At 44.4% G+C, this 19481-nt stretch overlaps 1 protein-coding gene and 1 long non-coding RNA gene across 9 annotated transcripts in view; one reads left to right on the top strand and one right to left on the bottom strand.

Annotated features, from left to right (window-relative positions):
* Window positions 1-632, bottom strand: part of LOC139009182 (WD repeat-containing protein 20) — a 52479-nt gene extending 51847 nt beyond the window's left edge. For 2 of the 8 annotated variants that reach the window (XM_070413275.1, XM_070413283.1), the window contains exon 1: window positions 93-382. In XM_070413275.1, the coding sequence (XP_070269376.1) occupies window positions 93-341 (249 nt within the window). In that variant the 5' untranslated portion in view covers window positions 342-382. Of the gene's footprint in view, window positions 1-92; window positions 505-530 lie in introns of those variants that run through there. The other 6 variants (XM_070413293.1, XM_070413322.1, XM_070413331.1 and 3 more) reach the window with 6 other exon arrangements.
* LOC139009212 (uncharacterized) lies at window positions 392-16955 on the top strand. Its single transcript, XR_011471288.1, has 3 exons — window positions 392-642; window positions 6786-6936; window positions 16565-16955. It is a non-coding gene; the product is annotated as an uncharacterized lncRNA (long non-coding RNA).
* The last annotated feature ends 2526 nt before the right edge of the window (window positions 16956-19481 follow it).

Raw genomic sequence — 19481 nt, 5'->3', positions numbered from 1 at the left:
AGCGCGACGGTCACCCTGGCCCCCGCGGTCACCGCCCTGCTCCCGGCATCTGCCCACGCCGCCGGCGGCCCCGGTGACGCCCGGGTCGGTACCTTGCGGACCCCCTTGTAGATATAGAAGTAGAGCTCCCGGCCCACATTGAAGCAGAGGCGGTCACCGTTGCCAGACTGATCGTTGAGGTTTACGAAGGAGACGCGGACAGGGTTGGATCCCTGCGAGTTGAAGGGCACCCGGTTGGGCCGGCTGTACTCCGAGTTCGGCAGCAGCTTGTACAGACCTTCCCGGGTGGTGAATTGGGTCTTAATCTCGTTCATCTCCTTCCCTCCTCCCTCCGTCGCCATCTTGGAAAGCAGCGTTCATCCTGCCCTAAGTGCCCGGATCACGCCCACCGCGCAGGCGCCGTCCGGGCCTCCCGCGCTCCCCCCCGCCCCTTCCTCCTGGCCCCGCCCACCCGCGAGCCGGTCCCGGCGGAGGCAGGCCGAGGGGCAGGGGCGGGCTTGTTTACGGCCCGACTGCGCAGGCGTGCTCACCTGGCTCGCTCCACGCGGTGGGGGGCGCAGGCTCCGCCCCTGGGCGCGGCCTGGGTCGGCCCCTGAGCGGCGCAGGTGAGGCCGGCTCCGCCCGCATCCTCCGCCCGGGCAGGTCCGGAGACTCCTACGGTAACGGGGCTGCGGTGGGCAGCGCGGAGGTGAGCTCGGGGCGGCTGGGACCCGAGACACCCCGGGACCCGGAGGCGCTGAGGAAGAAAGCTGCCTCGGCTGCCGCCTCCTTCTGCCGCGAGGGGAGCCGGAGCCCCAATGTTGTGCCTCGGGAGGGGCCGGGGGCGGTCCTCCTCCCTTGGGACCTGCCCTCCGGCCACCCGCTCCCCCTCCCACCCCCCGCCACCCCCCCGCGACCGTCGGGATCCCCTCTGCACCTCCGGGCACCCGAGGACCCGAGCTTTGCGCATCGCTATCCTGTTTAGACGGATGGAGGGAGAGTGGTGTATATATACACCCAGCACGTGAGCTTGCAAGTCAGATACCTGAATACCTGTTATGGGTGAGCGATGGCTGATTTTAAGAAAAGTAGGTTGTGTCGGCACTTGTGTTAAGTGTGTCTTCACCAGGTTTTTAGAGAAAAGCGGGGAGGTGACGGGAATCAGAGACTAAATATGATTCACTTGTCTTCCCCAGTTATTAATAGCCCTTTGCTTAGAGTCTAAGCCTTAGAGTCTTAGACGGTTGATTTTTTTTTTTTTAAGAGGCTCAAGTGGAAGCTGCGAAATAGTTTCCCAGGCATAGTTTTGTGCATATACTGTGCTGCGTCTAGATATGTAAGGACAGGCACACGTGTTGAAGGCGAAGCAGTCAGCATTTTCTACCCGAGCCTCTGAGCATGTTGCACTAGAACAAGAACGTTTCTGAGGTGACAAGCATTCTGGCAGAATTCCGGGAGGGGCGGAGACATTTGGTACAGAAAGAATGAACGATTCCTTTAAGTTCACATTGCAGCTGGAGGGTCACAAAAGAAGTGGCGGGAGGTAAGTTCTAAAGCGAGAGGAGTCTAAATCATAAACATCTTGTGTATCACAAAGCAAGTAGATGCCAGTGGAAACTGTGCCAATGATGTAATAATGCATTTGACACTAACATCTTGTATCTTTTGTTGGCAAAAAAAAACACACAAAAAACACAACAACACTAACATTCTGCTTAATTAATAGGTCCTTAAAGTACTTTAAAATTTTCTTGTTATATTGTTTTGATGTTATCTGTGTTTACCTAAAAGTCTAATAAATATCAGAATGCTTTTAAAATACCAGGATGTCTTCTGTGGTCACCATGGATGTATCCCAATTTTCTGTAACTGTTATTTTACATTAAAAATATCCTATATAGTAAAAGGCTAATATGCAAATTGTCCCCTTGACCGGGAGTTCTACAAGGGGGCGGGGCTGGCGGGCCAACTGCCCACAGTCCCTCCCCCCGGCTGGCCAACCAGTCCTGATCGGGACTGAGCAAGATGGCCCCGATGGCCAGCCAGGCCAAGGGACCTCACCCGTGAATGAATTCATGCACTGGGTCTCTAGTATATTTATAATGATCACCTTGAGGGATAGTGACATCCTGAATCATCTATAATAATAAAAGCATAATATGATAATTCGACCAGATGTCCTTCTGGACGAAGTCAGGGCTATGAAGAAAGCCTGGATGCCTGCTGGTGGCCTGAGGGAAGCCTGGGTCCTGGGTGCCAGAGGAAAGCCAGTGCCAGCAGCCAGGGGAAGGGAGGCCTACTCTTGCACAAATTTCATGCATCGGGCCTCTAGTCTAAAAATAATTCAGTTGTATTCCCGTTATCAAGGGGGATAAAAGCATAATAATACTTTTTGGAAAAAAACTCAGCAAGCAAAAATGAAAACAAAAATATTTTGTTTAGCCCTCAACCACAGCTTTCAATTACCCATAATACATGTATGCCTCAAGCATTCTATTAGGGTTTTATTCTGTATGAATTTAACATATTTTATTGTGATCATAATTATAATAGGCTGTTCACTTTGTCCCATCCAATGCCTTTGAATAATCTCTATTCTTAGTTTTTCTCCCCACACACTTAAGGATGCAGTAAATAATACCTGAACGTATATAACTGGGCCTGACCTGAAATTCATTTCTGATTTTCAGTTTCATACTGGAATTTCTTATTGGATTTGTGCCTCCAATTCATCAGTTTCTAAACCTTAGCAGTTCCCTTTCCTTTTCTTCAAACTTGAATTATTATGTAACTAGAGGCCCGGTACACAAATTCATACACGGATGGGGTTGGGCCAGCAGGGGGGAGGGGCCACAGGCAGTTGGCCAGCCAGCCCCACCCCTGATCAGGGTGTTGGGGGCCGATCGGGGCCCGGATCAGGCTGGTTGGCTGCCACAGTGCGTGTTTTAGCTACTAGTCATTCCAGTCATTCTGGTTGTTCCACCGTTCCGGTTGCTGGGCTTTTACATATATAGATAGCTTTATGAATGATTTCCTTAATTTCACTTTTTCTCTCAACTTTGCTCCTATAAACAACTTCCAAATTAATTTCCTTAAAACATTACTTTAGATATTGCATTATTTCCCAGAAACTTTCAGTGACTTACAACAGCCATATTATTTAAGTCATGCACCCAGTAATTCTCAGCCTGTTGTTACATATTGCAGAAAGCCTACATTCCAGTGAGACTGTTCTGCATCACCCTTAGCTCTTTCTCTTGCTGGAAAAGAACCTTCTTTCCTCTGCTTTCCCCTTCATAGCCTGTTCTTAGGCATAGTCTAAGTCCCATCCTCACCAAGCCTTTACCCAGCCCCTGGTGATAAAACCATACTTGAAACCAAGCATTCCCTATTCAGGATACATGGCTGGCTTCAGGAAGTGTTTGAACTCTTTGTAATTGTATTCAAAATGTTGTGTACATGTTTATTATGTTATTGGAGTCTGTAGCCTTCATCAGATTTTCAAAGAGGTGTGACCATCCCCCTCCCCAATTTAAAAATTACCTCTCTAAACTTCTGTGGCACTTTGCCAAGCCTTCATTTTTCTTTTTCTTTTTTAATATATTTTTATTGACTTCAGAGAGGAAGGGAGAGGGAGAGAGAGATAGAAACATCAATGATGAGAGAATATCATTGATCACCTCCTGGGGATTGAGCCCGCAACCCAGGCATGTGCCCTTGACTGGAATCGAACTGGGACATTCCAGTCCGCAGTCCGATGCTCTATCCACTGAGCCAAACCAGCCAGGGCTAAGCTTTCATTTTTCATGTGTAATATCCTAAACCATTATCTTCTTTTGGTATTAGAATATGCTAATTGTCTTGTATTGGTATTTATCTTTTAGTATGTACAGTACATGCTGCCTTTCAACCAGGTTGTATGCACAAAGATATGAGGGGCCTCATTCAAATTATTTTTTTAATGTTTTTATTGATTTCAGAGAGAGAAAAGGAGAGGAAGAGAGAGAGAGAAACATCAATGAGAGAGAATCATGGATAGGCTCCCTCCTTCATATCCCCTACTGGGGATTGAGCCTACAACCTGGGCATGTGCCCTGACCAGGAATCCAACTGTGACTTCCTGGTTCATAGGTCGACACTCAACCATTGAGTCACACCAGCCAGACTCATTAAGATTCTTTTTTTCTTTTTTCTTTTTTCAGTTGATCAGCAGCCTAGCCAGGTTCTAGCCAGGTTCTCTAGCCAGGTTCGGTCTTTAAAGATTCTTTGTATCCTCAGATATTTGAGTGCTCAGGTGTGCCACTAGGTTCTAGACTTTGGGAAGCATCAGTAAACAAAAATCCCTCACTTGTGGAGTTTATATTCTTGCACGGAGAAGACAGAGGATAAACAATAAACACAAATAAGTAAACCAAATAGTGATTGTGCTAGGAAAAGAAGTAGAGCAGGATAAGAGGGTTGGGAATGTGTTGGGTAGGTTACAGTTTAAAATATGGTAATCAAGATAAGCCTCATTGAGAAGGTGACATTTCAGCAAAGACTTGAAAGAGGTGAGGGCATGAGCCATGGCCTATCAAAGGAAAGTGCCAAGCATGCAGAGGAAAAAGCCATGGCAGAGCCTGCAGGGCACAGGTGTGTTTATGTAACTGGACAATCAATAGGTCCGTGCTGCCTGTCGCTACTTGAGCCAATTAAGCAGAGACAGGGTTGAGTCACATATAAGCATTTGTTCCAATACTGCCATCAGTATGGGAGAGCAACTGGTCAGCCACAAAACATCTGCTCTGCAGGCCCCCATAAACCAGCTGCTTATATAGGGTAGGACAAGGATTACATGGGGAAGTAGGGATTACAGGCATAGGGAAGTAGGAAGCTGGATTGGTACTCCATTGTTTGTGCAACAAAGTTGTCAGTCTTTCCATAATAATAGGCAGTTCTTGAATGAAAATGGACTGCATTCCAAGGTTGACTCCCAGGTCCCGGGGTGGGGCGTACAACTCCCAGCCAGGTTAGAATTTCCTTTCTTTAACCAGAACAAGGCAATCACAGTTAACAGAGCATAATTATATTTCCCATAAACATAGCTAGTTCCCAATATTCTACTTTTGCTCCTAACACAAAAGAGAACACAAGTCAGTCAGCCAGAGTGGTTAGAGCAGAGTGGGCAGGGAAGCCACTGCAGGCTTTAAAATCCATTTGCTGATTTGAAAGTAGAGTGTGGGAAGCAAGAGTGGAAGTTCCCATTGGGAGGCTAGTGTAGTAATCCAGGCCAAAGGAAGTGGAGGCTTGGACTAGGGGTGGTCGCAGTCCAGACTGAGAGAGGTTAGAGTATCCTAGATGTATTCTGTAGGTAAAGCCAATGGGACTTCCCAGCAGATTAGATACAATTTATGGGAGAAATGGAGGAGTCAAGAATAAATCCAGCCCTAGCTGGTTTGGCTCAGTGGATAGAGCGTTGGCCTGCGGACTGAAGGGTTCCGGGTTCGATTCCAGCCAAGGGCACATGCCTGGGTTGCAGACTTAATCCCCAGTAGGGGACCTGCTGGAGGCAGCCAATCAATGATTCTCATCATTGATGTTTCTCTCTCTCTCTCCCCTTCTTGATGTTTCTCTCTCTCTCTCCCCTTCTCCCTTTCTCTCTGAAATCAATAAAGAAATATATTTTAAAAAGAAAAAAGAATAAATCCAGAGTAGGTACAACAGCTGGAGAGTGGAAGTGTCATTAACTTAGATGAGAAGCCTGGGAAGGAGCAGATTTTGAAAGGAAGATCAGGAGTTCATCTTTTAACATGAGTGGGGGAGGTGGCTGTTAGGCACTTAGAGGAAACATCCAGGAGACCGTGACTAATCAAGGGCTACCTTAGACCGAGCTGCCAACATGTACTTGGCAGTCATGAGCTAAGAAATGGATTTAAAGCCTGGGTACCATCACCAAGGGAGTGAGTATGAGCAGTGGGACAATCCAGGAGGTTGGGGACTAAAGCATACCTTTTTTTTTTTTTTTGCAGTGTAATACATGTAGAGTATTCACTTTAGGTCAAACTTATTGTTTTTCAGATTCAGAGAATAATCCATTAGAAAAGCATGTTTGCCTGTTTGTTTTTAAATTTGAGGAGAACACGTGTTTGCCACAGTGACCTTCTAAAGAGAAATAGACATAGATGGGTATCTTTAGGAACCACATTTGAAATCTTTACTGACTCACTATATAAAGTAACCAACCTCAGATTTATCTTGTTGGATGAGCTTATTCTACTATTACATTACTAGAGGCCTGGTGCATGAAAACTCATGCACTGGATGGGGGGACCCTCAACCTGGCCTACTCCCTCTCACAGTCCAGGAGGCCTCAGGGGATGTCCCCCAGGGAGCAGGCCTAAGCCTGAGTCTGGCCTCCCTCTGCAGGAGGCAACCGGGCCAATCAGGGGAAGGCACCGCCTCCATCACCCCACCGCTGCTGCTGCCTCTGGACTGGACCTATCAGGGGAAGGCGCCGCCCCCATCACCCTGCTGCTGCTGCCACTGCCAGCTTCCGCGGCTGCTGGCCCTCCTCTGCCCTCACAGCCACTACAGCTTTTGTCCGAAGGATGTCTGGAAGACGTCCGGCCTATCCGGTCTAATTAGCATATTACCCTTTTATTAGTATCAGTGGTTCTCAACCTTCCTAATGCCGTGACCCTTTAATACAGTTCCTCATGTTGTGGTGACCCCCAACAATAAAATTATTTTCATTGCTACTTCATAACTAATTTTGCTACTGTTATGAATCGTAATGTAAATATCTGACATGCAGGATGTATTTTCAGGGGTCGCGACCCAGAGGTTGAGAACCGCTGGATAGATGATTCAGTACTTCTTTATAAGACCATTATGGGACTTGGAAACAAACTTGGAAAACAACCCATAACATAGTGTCCTTAAATACCACTTCTACTTCTGCCTCAGATCTGCAGAATGGTAAGTCTGACACACCATTAGGATTGCTAAATTGTGATTTATTTATTTTTAATCCTCATCTAAGTGTATGTTTTTCATTTATTCTAGAGAAAGAGGGAGAGAGAGTAACATCTATCGGTTGCCTCCTGTACACACCCTTGACTGGGGATCTAGCCTGCAACCTGGGTATGTGCCATGACTAGGAATCAAACCCACATCCCTTAGGTGCACAGGACAATGCTCAACCAACTGTGCCACATCGGCTAAATTATATGTTTTTAGATACAAATTGATCATGTACAAAGCATCTTATTTCTTTTTTTAAAAAATTATTTTTTGTTGATTTCAGAGAGAGGAAAGAAGAGAGAGAAACATTAATGATGAGAGAGAAACATTGATTGGCTGCATGCCCCCTACTGGGAATCAAGTGTACAACCCAGGTATATCCTGACCAGGAATCCAACTGTGACTTCCTGGTTCATAGGTCAATGCTCAACCACTGAACCACACTGGCTGGGCAGCATCTTATTCCTTTTTAAGTAATCATTAAGTGGATGCAGTACTTAATATTTCACACATATCTTGAAATATAAGTGCTTCTTAAAGATCTTTTAAGGTATTCAAATACAGCACATTTTGTGAGAGCCTACTAGGTAGGCATTAATGCTAAGTGCTTATACCTGCTCTTACTTCATGAACAACCTTATAAATAGGAACCATTATCTTTTTAGGTATGAGAAAACTTAGTGTCAGAAAAATTAAAATGACTTGTCTAAGTTACTGTCTAGTGCAGGGGTGGGGAACCTTTTGTCCTGCCAAGGGCCATTTGGATATTTATAACATCACTTGTGGCCCATACAAAATTATCAACTTAAAAATTAGTATTTGGTGAAACATTTAATTAACTCACCTCTAATGCCTTGGCAGGGCCAGACCCAATGACTTTTTGGGCCTTATATGGCTCATGGGCCAGATGTTCCCCACCCCTGATCTAGAGCTAGATATTAGCAGAGACAAAATTTGAATTCAGGTCTCAAAAGAGAAACATCTTAAAGTAAAATTTAAAAAAATATATTCATTTTAAAATTATACATTACCAAAAGGTGAAGAATAGCAATTTAAGTGAAGCAATTATATTTTTTTAATGCAAAGGATGTTTTTAAAAACTCAAAATTAGAAGAGAGAACTCACAGAATGGAATAAAATATTTGCAAATCATATCTCTGATAAAGTACTTGTATGTAGAATCTGTAAAGAACTCCTACACAAAACACAAATAACCTAACTTTAAAGTGGGCCAAAGACCCAAATAGACTTTTCTCCAAAGAAGATACACAAATGGCCAGTAAGCACATGAAAAGATGCTCAGCATCATTGCCATCAGGGAAATGCAAATCAAAACCACAATGAGATGCTACTTCATACCCATTAGGATGGCTATCATCAAAAAGACAGATAATAACAAGTGGTGAGTATGTGGAGAGATTCAAACCCTCATACACACGCTAGTAGGAATGTAAAACAGCGCAGCCACGTTGGCTAATAGTCTGGCATTCCTCAAAGGTTTGAACAGTTGCCCTGGCCCTGACCAGTATGAATCAGTGGTTAGATCATCGTCCGTGCACTGAAGGGTCCTGAGTTCAATTCCCAGTTGAGGGCCTGTACCTGGTTATAAGCTGGATTCCTGATCAGGGTACGTGCAAGAGGCAACCAATCAATGTCTCTCTCTCACATTGATTTTTCTCTCTCCCCTCCCCCTCCCTCCCCTCCTTCCCTTCCACTCTCTAAAAATCAATGGAGCAGAAAATATCCTTGGGAGAGGATTAACAACAGCAAAAAGCATCTGCCCTGCCCAGGTTGCTCAATTGGTTGAAGTGTCGTCCCGTACACCAAAAGGTTCAGGTTTGATCCCCGGTCAGGGCACATACCTAGGTTTCAGTCTCAATGCCCAGTCAGGGCGCATACAAGAGGTAACTGATCAGTGTTTTTTGTGTGTTTTTTTTCTTTCTCCCCCCTCCACACCCCTCCCCGCCCCCCGCTTTCCTCCCTCTCACCTTCCTTTTCTCCCTCCCTCCCTTCCTTTCTCTTTAAAAAAATCAAGTGATATCTCTGGTGAAGATTTTTTTAAAATATTTTTATCTGTTTAAACAGCTACCATATGACCCAGCAATTCCACTCTTAGTATATACCCAAGAGAAGTGAAAACAGGTCCACACAAAATCTTGTACGTGACTGCTCATAGCAGCATTAGTCATAATAGCCACAAAGTAGAAATAACCCAGATGTTCATTGACTGATGAATGGATACACAAAGTGTGGTCTATCCATACAATGGAGTATTATTCAGCCAGAAAAGGGAATGAAATACCGATACATACAACACGTGTAACCCTTGAGAACATTATGTAAATGAAAGGAGGCAGACACAAAAGGCCACATACTGTATGATTCCATTTATAGGAAATGTTTAGAACTGGCAAGTCTTTTGAGACAGAAAATAGGTGAGTGGTTGCCTAGAGGTGGTAGGGAAAGGGGGAGGGGTGACTGCTTGGGTACAAGGTCTCTTGGGTGATGAAAATGTTCTAATAGTGATTGTGTGAATAGTTGCACAATTCTGAATATACTAAAAACCACTGAATTATACACTGTAAATGGATGAATTATATGTGTTATTAAAACTAGAGCACACCCAGTATAGTGCCCAATTTATGTGTCAGACAGCTACTCAATTATGAGAAATGAATAATTGTTAGGTTTGTTGGCCTTACCTAGTAAATGGACCGTCTAGGGGTGACATGAAGAACTTACAGGACAATAAGGGTTCAGAGAACCAAACAGTCGGTAATCTCTACCATAAAACATGAACCTCCCAAGTTGTACCTGCATTTTTATCTCTACATGAACCCATTCTCACACTTTTCTTCTAGGATCAAAGGAAGAAATATCTCTTGGTGTGGAAACGATTTCTACACCATGCTCTTGTAATAAGTCCCTCTTGTCCCCTCTAGGACACCAGGCTCCAAAGTGACTTACCTACCATGTCTCCTGGGCAAACCCCCACCCTGCACTGCTCCCACCTCCTCCCATGCCCTATAAGCATGCCGAGCAAGGACAGTAGCTGCAAAGAGGAAACAGTGGGCAGTGTGCCCGAGAGTTTGGCCATGTTGTGGCAGTGGTCAACAGAATTGCTCTTTCTCCATTGAAAAACAAAACCTCTACCTATCGTGCCATCTCTTGGGTCCCGGCCTTAAAAAACTCAGAGCTGACTCCCACCCTCATATAAATATAGCTCCACATGTGCTGTTTTAATTCTCTTAGACTCCAGGGAGAAGACAGAAATGTGGGTTCCAGTCCACATAATGAAGGAAAAACATAGGAAGAAAATGAGAGAATCGGTTGTCACAAGGCTGTGACATCCTGTCACTCACAGACACGGAACCGGTTGAATTATTAGAGTATTCTTAGCACTGCACCCGGATGAGGACACCACTTTTTGTAGATAGAACCAGCTTTATTTTTCACTGTAAACCTCCCCCAGTTATCGGTTCAATGACAGCCTGTCCAAGCAGCCCAGTCAATAGTGTAGGTTTTATCTCTTCAGAGATTAGAGAAGGGCATTCAAGCTTGATAACCTCAATAACAGTTTCTAACTTACTCCCTCTGAGGACCTTAAACAGGAAAGAGAGGGAGAGTGAAGGGAAGAGTTGTCCGTTACCTGAGCTGGCCACACCGCTGGCTGCCCAGTGACCTACCACCATATGCTTCTGTGGACCTGTGTCAGGGGGCCTGTGACCCAAAGTAAGATGCATTTGTTAACTTAAAAATCCATTGTAGGCCTGGCCAATGTGGCTAAGTGGTTGAACATTGACCTATGAACCAAGAGAATCTAGGTTCGATTCCCAGTCAGGGCACATGCATGGGTTGTGGGCTCAATCCCCAGTAGGGTGCATGCAGGAGACAGCCAATCAATGTCTCTCTCTCTCTCATTGATGTTTCTGTTTTTCTATTCCCTCTCCTTTCCTCTCTCTCTCTCTCAAAAAAAAAATCAATAAAAACATTTTTTTATTTTTTAAATATATTTTTATTATTGATTTCAGAGAGGAAAAGAGAGGGAAGGAGAGAGAGAAACATCAATGATGAGAGAGAATAATTAATGGGCTGCCTCCTGCACGCCCCATACTGGGGATCGAGCCCACAACTGGGGCATGTGCCCTGACCTGGAATTGAACTGTGACCTCCTGGTTCATAGGTCGACGTCAACCGCTGAGCCATGCCAGCCTGGCCATTACTATTTTTTTTAATCCATTTGAGAAGTTCCTATTTAGAAAAGTAAAAATACAGTCTATCTGACTAACAAGACCTGGTCTAGGACGGGCAGGGGGTTCTCCCTGGAAGGTGACTGCAAAGGGCGGCTATTTCTGGTATTTACCTGGTGAGGCGCCGGTTCACTGGGGCAGGGACCACTCTCTCACTGCAAAGCGGGAGACCCCTCCTAGATCGTGAAGCATGAGGCAAACGTACACACGTACTGCATCTATATCTAGTTTTCTCCTTTTCCACCTTGCTCGTATTTTTATCTTTTTTTTTTCTTTCCCTTCCTGGTGTTTCCATTTCTGCATGCTCCATCACTGAGCTGTGATACCTGTGGTTCCTCATACCTGTCACACCTGGGCTTTCGTGCCTTGGCACCAGCTAGGTTCCCTTTCTGCTCCGGTCGCCAGAGGGGATAGAATTTGCCGCATCCTCTAAACCTTAACCCAAAAAATCCCTCTGCCTGTTCATCCCTCGGGTTTCAGCTTCAGGGCTGTGTCCTCACCTCTCCCTGATGCCCAAAATCTAAATGATGTACTTTCTTATTTTCTCAGCTTTGTTATTGCCTTTATAGCACTTACACAATTTCTAATGATGTACTCATTATATATATCCACGCGTTTTCACACGTTTCCCTAAGTAACACCCGCCTCCCCCCGTGGACTGTAGGCCCTTTTGAGAACAGGGACCTGTCTTTTTTGTTTGGTGTTTTGTATCCAGATGAGGCCTGACCTGCGATAGGCACTCAATATATATCTGACAAATGCATGACTTGCCTCCTCTGAGAAACATTCTCTAGCTTTGAGCACTTTGTGTTAATGCTTAACTGTACCGTGGATCTCATCTCCCTAGGCGGTCAGCTCCGCGTGATTGCAGCTCACGCACCGAACACCTGCCTGCTTCCTTCTCTCATACCTCACCCCAAGCTCTGCTCCGCCTGAGGCTCACACCCCGTGCCTTCAGATAGCTCTGCGTCTAGCTTGGCGGGGGGAGGGGGGGACTTATCTCCTTATTTATTTTATGTATTTGGCTTTGGAGTAAATATTTATCATCCCCATTGTTCAGTCCCTTCTTTAGTCCCTACTCATTCCAATTTCCTCTCCCCCAAAATAAAATAACTGTCCTAATTCTTTAGGGCCACATGTCAACTTAATAGGGTAGGACAGTGGTCGGCAAACCACGGCTGGCGAGCCACATGCAGCTCTTTGGCCCCTTGAATGTGGCTCTTCCACAAAATACCACGTGCGGGCGCACACGTACAGTGCGATTGAAACTTTGTGACCCATGCGCAGAAGTCGGTTTTCGGCCTGGTTGAGTCTATTTTGAAGAGGTGGCGTTAGAAAAAGTGGGGGGTGTTGGTCAGTCGGGCGACGGGAGACGCGGCACAGGTGGGCCAAGGGATATGCAGCGCGGGGGAGGCGCGTGTGATTCATGCACCAGTTGAGTGAGCCAGTCAGTCAGCAGTCTCATTGTGCAGTGGTTAGTGCTAGTTGCGTCCGCAAATCGCTCGAGGATGACAAAAGTACCTACTGGAAGCATAAAGTTACCTGTATTTTTTCAACCAGCCGCAAATCCTACAGGTATTTTTGTCATCAATTTAAGAATTGTAATTATTTTGTGTTGGTGGCTTTATTATTATATTGACATTGGCAACTTTGAAATGCAATTGCTGGATTTAAAAAACAAAGAACTGTGGAGCTTGAAATTTGAGCGTCTTTGTGCTGATATAGAAATATTGGAGAAAAACAAATGTGAACTTAGTTCACAGCACGAGTGGTCTGCTTTGAAAGACCTGGAGAAGGAAGATATGTTGATTTTTAACACCTGGAATAGTATTCCTGTCTCATATAATCAACTGAAAAAACTAGCGTTTGCTGTTCTTTCCTTATTCGGGTCTACATATTTATGCGAACAATCATTTTCAAGCATGAACCTTATCAAGAGTAAATTGAGAAGTCGTTCTATTGATGAGAACCTGGAATGGTGCCTAAAATTAAAAACAACAACATACAAACCTGACTTACCCAAACTGTCCAAGGAGATGCAAGGCCATTGTTCACATTAGTGTTTGTCAGTCATTGTCATGATTTAATTTTGTGGACATTGTAAGGTAAATTGTAAGGAATTTAATTTTATCAATAAATAATATCATTATTAAGTATGATATCAAGTTTTATTCAACGTACCTATAGTTTAACTAAGACTTAAAACTTTAAGTAAAGTTTATTAAGTTAATTTTAGGGAATGTTGTGGAGTGAAAGAAGATGTAGTGTCGAGGATTGAGAAAGGTATGTTGAGATGGTTTGGACATAGAGAGAGGATGAACGAAAGGAGATAGACGAAACAAGTATACAAGATGAGTGTGGATGGTAGAATTGGAAGGGGTCGACCTCAGCGAATGTACCTCAATCAGATTGAGGACGTTTTTAGCAAAGGCCAGTTTAGGAGTACCCTAATTAAGTTAATAACAATGTACCTACCTATATAGTTTAAGTTTAAAAAATTTGGCTCTCAAAAGAAATTTCAATCGTTGTACTGTTAATATTTGGCTCTGTTGACTAATGAGTTTGCCGACCACTGGGGTAGGATATTGAATTTGCTGGAGAGGTTTTAACAGCATAAGGATTATCAACAGGTTCTAGATCTGTTTACTGGGAAAGAAAAGATTACTAATTTGGACATAGAACAATTTATTTTTCTTTTTACCATGTCTTTCTCATATAGAACAATGCTTTATAGGTAACTGATGCTCAGGAATTGTTTAGTGGGTTGAGCACATACCCAAAAAGAGCACTGGACATAAGGTTAAAAGACATGACACAAGTTCTACTCATGATCCCATTATTTGATGATGTGTTGGAAGCACTGGCCAGCGCAGTAAGAAAAAGCTCGAAATGAAACTGTCGCTATTTATGACTGTACTAGAGGCCTGATACTCGAAATTCGTGCAAGAATAGGCCTTCCTTCCGCACCGGCTTCCCTCTGTCACCCAGGACCTGGGCTTCCCTCACTATGGGAAGTTTTCAAAAAGAAGAATAATGTTGGGGTAGGGGGGGACTTTTCTCTCAAATATTATGAAACCTCTTTAATTAAAACATCACTGGAATACAAGAGTACAGAATTAGACCCCAGTAAAAATGGACACATGATAAAAATGGCATGGTTAATTTAATGAAAGGTATTGAAACAGCTAGCCATTTATAACAAAATAAATATAGACTCCTACTTCTCTCCTTATTCCAAAATAAACTCCAGATGGAGCAGAGATTTAAATATAAAAATTAACCATAAGAGTCCACAAAGAAACTATTTAAATAAATATATTTATAGTCTTGAAATGGGAAAGGCTTTTCTAAAAATAGCCCAAAACTCAGAAGCCATGGGATATTTTTATTCTATGTCTTGCATGGCACAAAACACCATTTAAAAAGATGACAGACTTGGAAAACATATGTGTAACACATATGGCAAGAGGATAACATCCCTAAAAATAAAGATGCTTTTCAAAATCAATTACGAAGACAACCCAGTAGAAAAAAACAGGCAAAGGACTTAAACAAGCAATTTACTCAGGAAGCTCCCTGCTCCACTGCCCCCTCCCACCTTTATATAGATTCTCTGAATCACCTTTGCATGGAAAACAAAAGTCTTTGAGCCCAATGGTCAGTGAATAGAACGTCAGCCTGTGGACCCAAAGGTCCCAGGTTCGATTCTGGTCAACGGCACGTACCTTGGTTGCAGGTTCCTCCCTGGCCTGGGCCCTGGTCAGGGTGTGTGCAGGAGGCAACCAATTGATATGTTTCTCTCTAATCGATATTGCTCTCTGTCTTTCCCTCTCTCTTCTACTCTCCTTAAAAATCAATGGAAAAATATCCTCGGGTGAGGATTAACCAAAAATAAATAAATAAATAAGAAAATAAAAGTGTTTGCTTTGTTTTAAAAAATATTTTCTTTTCTGATAAACTATAAGCAAAAGCAACAAACAAGAAACTGGAAAAAGTAAAGAGCTTCTAGAAATCAATGAAATAAAGACTAACGGTCCAGTCGGCACAGGATGCCAGCAAACGCTTACAAGGACATGAAAGGAAACATGTCTCTCAGCCAGTAAAAGATGCTCACTCTCACACTTAAGAAAAATGTAAATTAAACAATAATAATTTTAAAATAAAAAAATGTAAATTAAAGTGGCAGATATGAAATGATCTTTTTTCCATAAAGAAGACCATCTTGAATTCATAGGTTATATACTATCAAAAGAAAAATAAAGACACAAGGAGCTTGATTGACTCATTAATTAAACTCAGTACCTTTTCCTAAGCTGGAAATTCCAACAAAACCATTCCTTTATGTTATAGGGTCCATAGATCTCAAAAAAAAAAAGACCTTTTTTCAAAGTCAGAAAGTTTGATAACTGTTTACAAGGTATGAGGAAACAGATACTCTCATATACTGCTGGTGATGGTGTCAATTGAGACAGGCTCCATAGAGAATAATTTGGCAATAACTAATACAAGTCTAGCCAGAACCGGTTTGGCTCAGTGGATAGAGCGTTGGCCTGCGGACTCAAGGGTCCCGGGTTCGATTCCGGTCAAGGGCATGTACCTGGGTTGCGGGCACATCCCCAGTGCGGTGGCGTGCAAGAGGCAGCTGATCAATGTTTCTCTCTCATCGATGTTTCTAACTCTCTATCCCTCTCCTTCCTCTCTGTAAAAAATCAATAAAATATATTTAAAAAAATAAAAAAATAAAAAATAAAAATAAAAAATAAAAAAAACTAATACAAGTCTAAAATGTACGTTTTGATCCAGCAATCCCACTTCTTAGAGTTTATTCGACATATATCCTTGCAAATCTAGATTCCCCATCCTAGCAGAAGACTGAAAGTTTATTCTTTGAAAGAAGCAAAACGAAGAGCTTCTGTATACAGGGGATGCTAAACTGCATTAAGGTCACAAGTAGTATCTTGGAAATAGGAATGGGCCCTGGCTGGGTAGCTCGGTTAGAGCAGAGTCCAGATGCACCAAGGTTTTGTGTTTGATCTCTGATCAGGGCACATACAAGAAGCAAACGATGCATTCATAAATGAATGGGACAACAAATCTCAATCTCTCACTCTCTCGCTCTCTCTCCTCCCCGCCCCCCCCCCCCCACCTTCCTCTAAAAAAAATAAATTAAAAAAAAAACAGTGACCTCCCGGTCCTCGGTCCTCACTGATTCCATTTCCAGTCAGGGCACATGCCTGGGTTGTGGGCTCACAATCCCCAGTTGGTAACGTGCAGGAGGAAGCTATCAATGTTGATGTTTCTCTCTCAATGTTCCCTTTTCTTTTTCTTTTTAGAGGACGTTTATTAAAGCTGGGACAGTGAAACAAGGAACGGCCTACGATAGAAGCAACGGGAGAGACACTATGCAAGGAAGTGAGCGTAGGCTGGGCTGCTGTGGCTCACTAAGGAGTCAGAGAAAAGGGGCCTTGGTGACAGGGGCAGGGGGTTAGCCTGGGGCCAGCTGCTGCTGCCCATGCTTATTTTCTGAAGTTTCTTACATAAATGTCATACTGTTTTTGCTTCATGGATGCCGTATCTACTCATCTGAGAATGTCAGCATTGGTTTTAAAATGTTCATCTCCTTGCATAGTCTTTTTCTCCAACGTTGCTTTTCTCCTGTTCATCGGTTTTGATCTCTAAAGCTCACATTTAGAGGCTTCTCTCAGATGTCTGTTTAACCCTTGGTTGTCTGCTTATGATTAAGAGCATATTTGCAAGCCTCGCTGCGGGAGGGGGCGGGGGGGAGTCCCTTAGAGCTTAGGAGATGCATACCTGTGGGGAAAGAGAGAGAAACTGCTGTGGGGGGCGGGGTGCTCCTGGGGCGGGGAGAGGGTCTCATTCATGTTTCTATCTCTCCCTCACTCTCCCTTCCTCTCTCTCTAAAATCAATAAAAACATATTTTTAAAAAGCAGACAAAACAGAAAATGAGATTGAGCTTATGATTACTGAATGCTGGGCTCCCATCCTTTTGTCCCCGCTAGGCTCCCAGGACACTGACTACCAAACGCTTACTTTCTGTGCAGAAATCTCAGGAGAATCTGACGGTTCCCAAGATATAAACGTAAGAGTTTTGACACATGCAGATTACCCTCCATTGAACCCCAAAGTCTAAAGGTCCTAAAAACCATGTGCTCAGATATCCAAACAGATTTTTAGCCCTAGACTTTTTTTTTTAATCCTCACCCAAGGATTTTTTTACCATTGTTTTGTTTTTTGTGGTTTTTATTTTTGAGAGAAAGAGTAGAAGGGAGGGAGGAGGGGGAAGAGAGAGAGAAACATTGATGTGGCGAAGACATATCCATTGGTTGCCTCCCACACATGCCCTGACCCTGACTGGGGATCAAGCCTACAACTGAGGTACATGCCCTTGACCGGGAATTGAACCCGAGCCCCTTCGGTCTGTGGGCTGACGTTCTAACCACTAGGCAAAACCAGCTAGGTCTAGCGCCCGACTCTTAATCGTAAGCAGACAACCAAGGATTACCCAGACATCTGAGAGAAGCCTCTAAATGTGAGCTTTAGAGATCAAAACCAATGAACAGGAGAAAAGCAACGTTGGAGAAAAAGACTATGCAAGGACATGAACATTTTAAAACCAATGCTGACATTCTCAGATGAGTAGATACGGCATCCATGAAGCAAAAACAGTATGACATTTATGTAAGAAATTTCAGAAAATAAAAAAGTTCTTGGATACTAAAAACATGCTAGCAGGAATGAAAGGACTAGAAAGGTTGGAAAAGAACATTGAGAAAATCTCCCAGAAGGAGCCACGAGACAAGGAGGAATCATAGGAGAATAAGAAAGGGGACCACCCCAGCAGGTCCGACCTCCAAGCAGGGAGGAGACGATCATCCACAGATATTCCAGAGAAACGTCCAGAACTGAAGGACGCGAGATCACAGAGTAAATGAACCCACTGAGTGCCCAGCAAAATGGATAAAAATAAACCCACACTAGACGCAACATTGTGAAATGCTAGAACACTCGGGAACCAGACAAGATCCTACCAGCCTGCAGGGAGGAAAGGTCATATGAAGGATCAGAAACCAGGATGGCTTCGGACTTGGCGGCAGCCACACCAAAGCCAGAAGGCAGGCTGGAATACAAGCTCTTTAACTGTCGTCTCCATGACCTTGGTCTTTCTTGTTCACGGATGAATCCAGGTACTTAGAGGCAGTGCCAGACATGTACAAGGTTCTCAATAAAAATTAGTTGAATGGCCCAGCTGGTTGAGCATTGACCTGTGAACCAGGAGGTCACAGTTAGATTCCGGGCCAGGGCACATGCCCGGGTTGTGGGCTCGATCCCCAGTGGGGGGCGTGGAGGAAGCAGCCAATCAATGATTCTCTCTCTCATCGTTGATGTTTCTATCTCTCTCTCCTCCTTCCTCTCTGAATTTAATAAAAATATATTTTTTTAAAATTGTTTAATGAAAGAGAACAATACCTTCAAAATGCTGAGGAAAAGTTTCTTGCCACCTATAACTAATCCCCGGGGAAATATCAGTCAAGTCTGGGGTAGAGGGCATGGTTGGACATCGAAGGACTCAAACACTCTACCCTCTGTGTACCGTTTCTCAGGAAGCTATGCTAGGATATGTTCCATCAAAACGAGAGACTACCAAAGAGAGGCCAGCAGCACAGGAAGCGGGAGCTCTAACGCTGGGGGCGGGGGGGGGGGGGGGCCACAAGGGGTCCTTGGGAAGATGTTGAAGAGACCCCAGGTACTCGTTCTGCATGAGAGGTAAAGCCGCCACACCCACCGCCATGCAGCACCGTTGAGCCTGAGAATAGACAGCCCAGGTGTCCTGGCCTCGCTTCTTACCTGCCTTAGTTTGCCTGGACTGTGTGCCTGTCTAGTGAGTTTCCTGCCTCCCTTCCATCCCCTGCCACCTGAATTCACAGACAGCGTTCACCTCACTCCAGAAGATGCTCTGCTCTGACCTGCTCCTGAGAGCAGGGGGTGGGGCAGGATGGACTAGGAAGGAGAACACAGCAAACACCAGGCATCCTGACCCCATTCCTGAGAGACAGCTGAACCGGACTGCCCTGCGCTGCAGCCAAGTGCTCCGCCCGCGGCGACCCATTTCCCATATCCCGTCACAGCCAGGCCGTCTCAGGTCCACGGGACCGCCCCAGGCTTGCTGACCCGCCGGGAGGGCTCACAGGACTCAGCAGACAGCTGTGCGCAAGGCTTGGCTTTGTTGC

Source organism: Myotis yumanensis, unplaced genomic scaffold, assembly GCF_028538775.1.
Source record: "Myotis yumanensis isolate MYYU_CA2020_CCGP unplaced genomic scaffold, mMyoYum1.0.hap1 SCAF_1, whole genome shotgun sequence".
Lineage (NCBI taxonomy): Eukaryota > Metazoa > Chordata > Mammalia > Chiroptera > Vespertilionidae > Myotis > Myotis yumanensis.
Note: the sequence above shows the minus strand (reverse complement) of the source record. Positions and strands in the feature narration are given on the sequence as shown.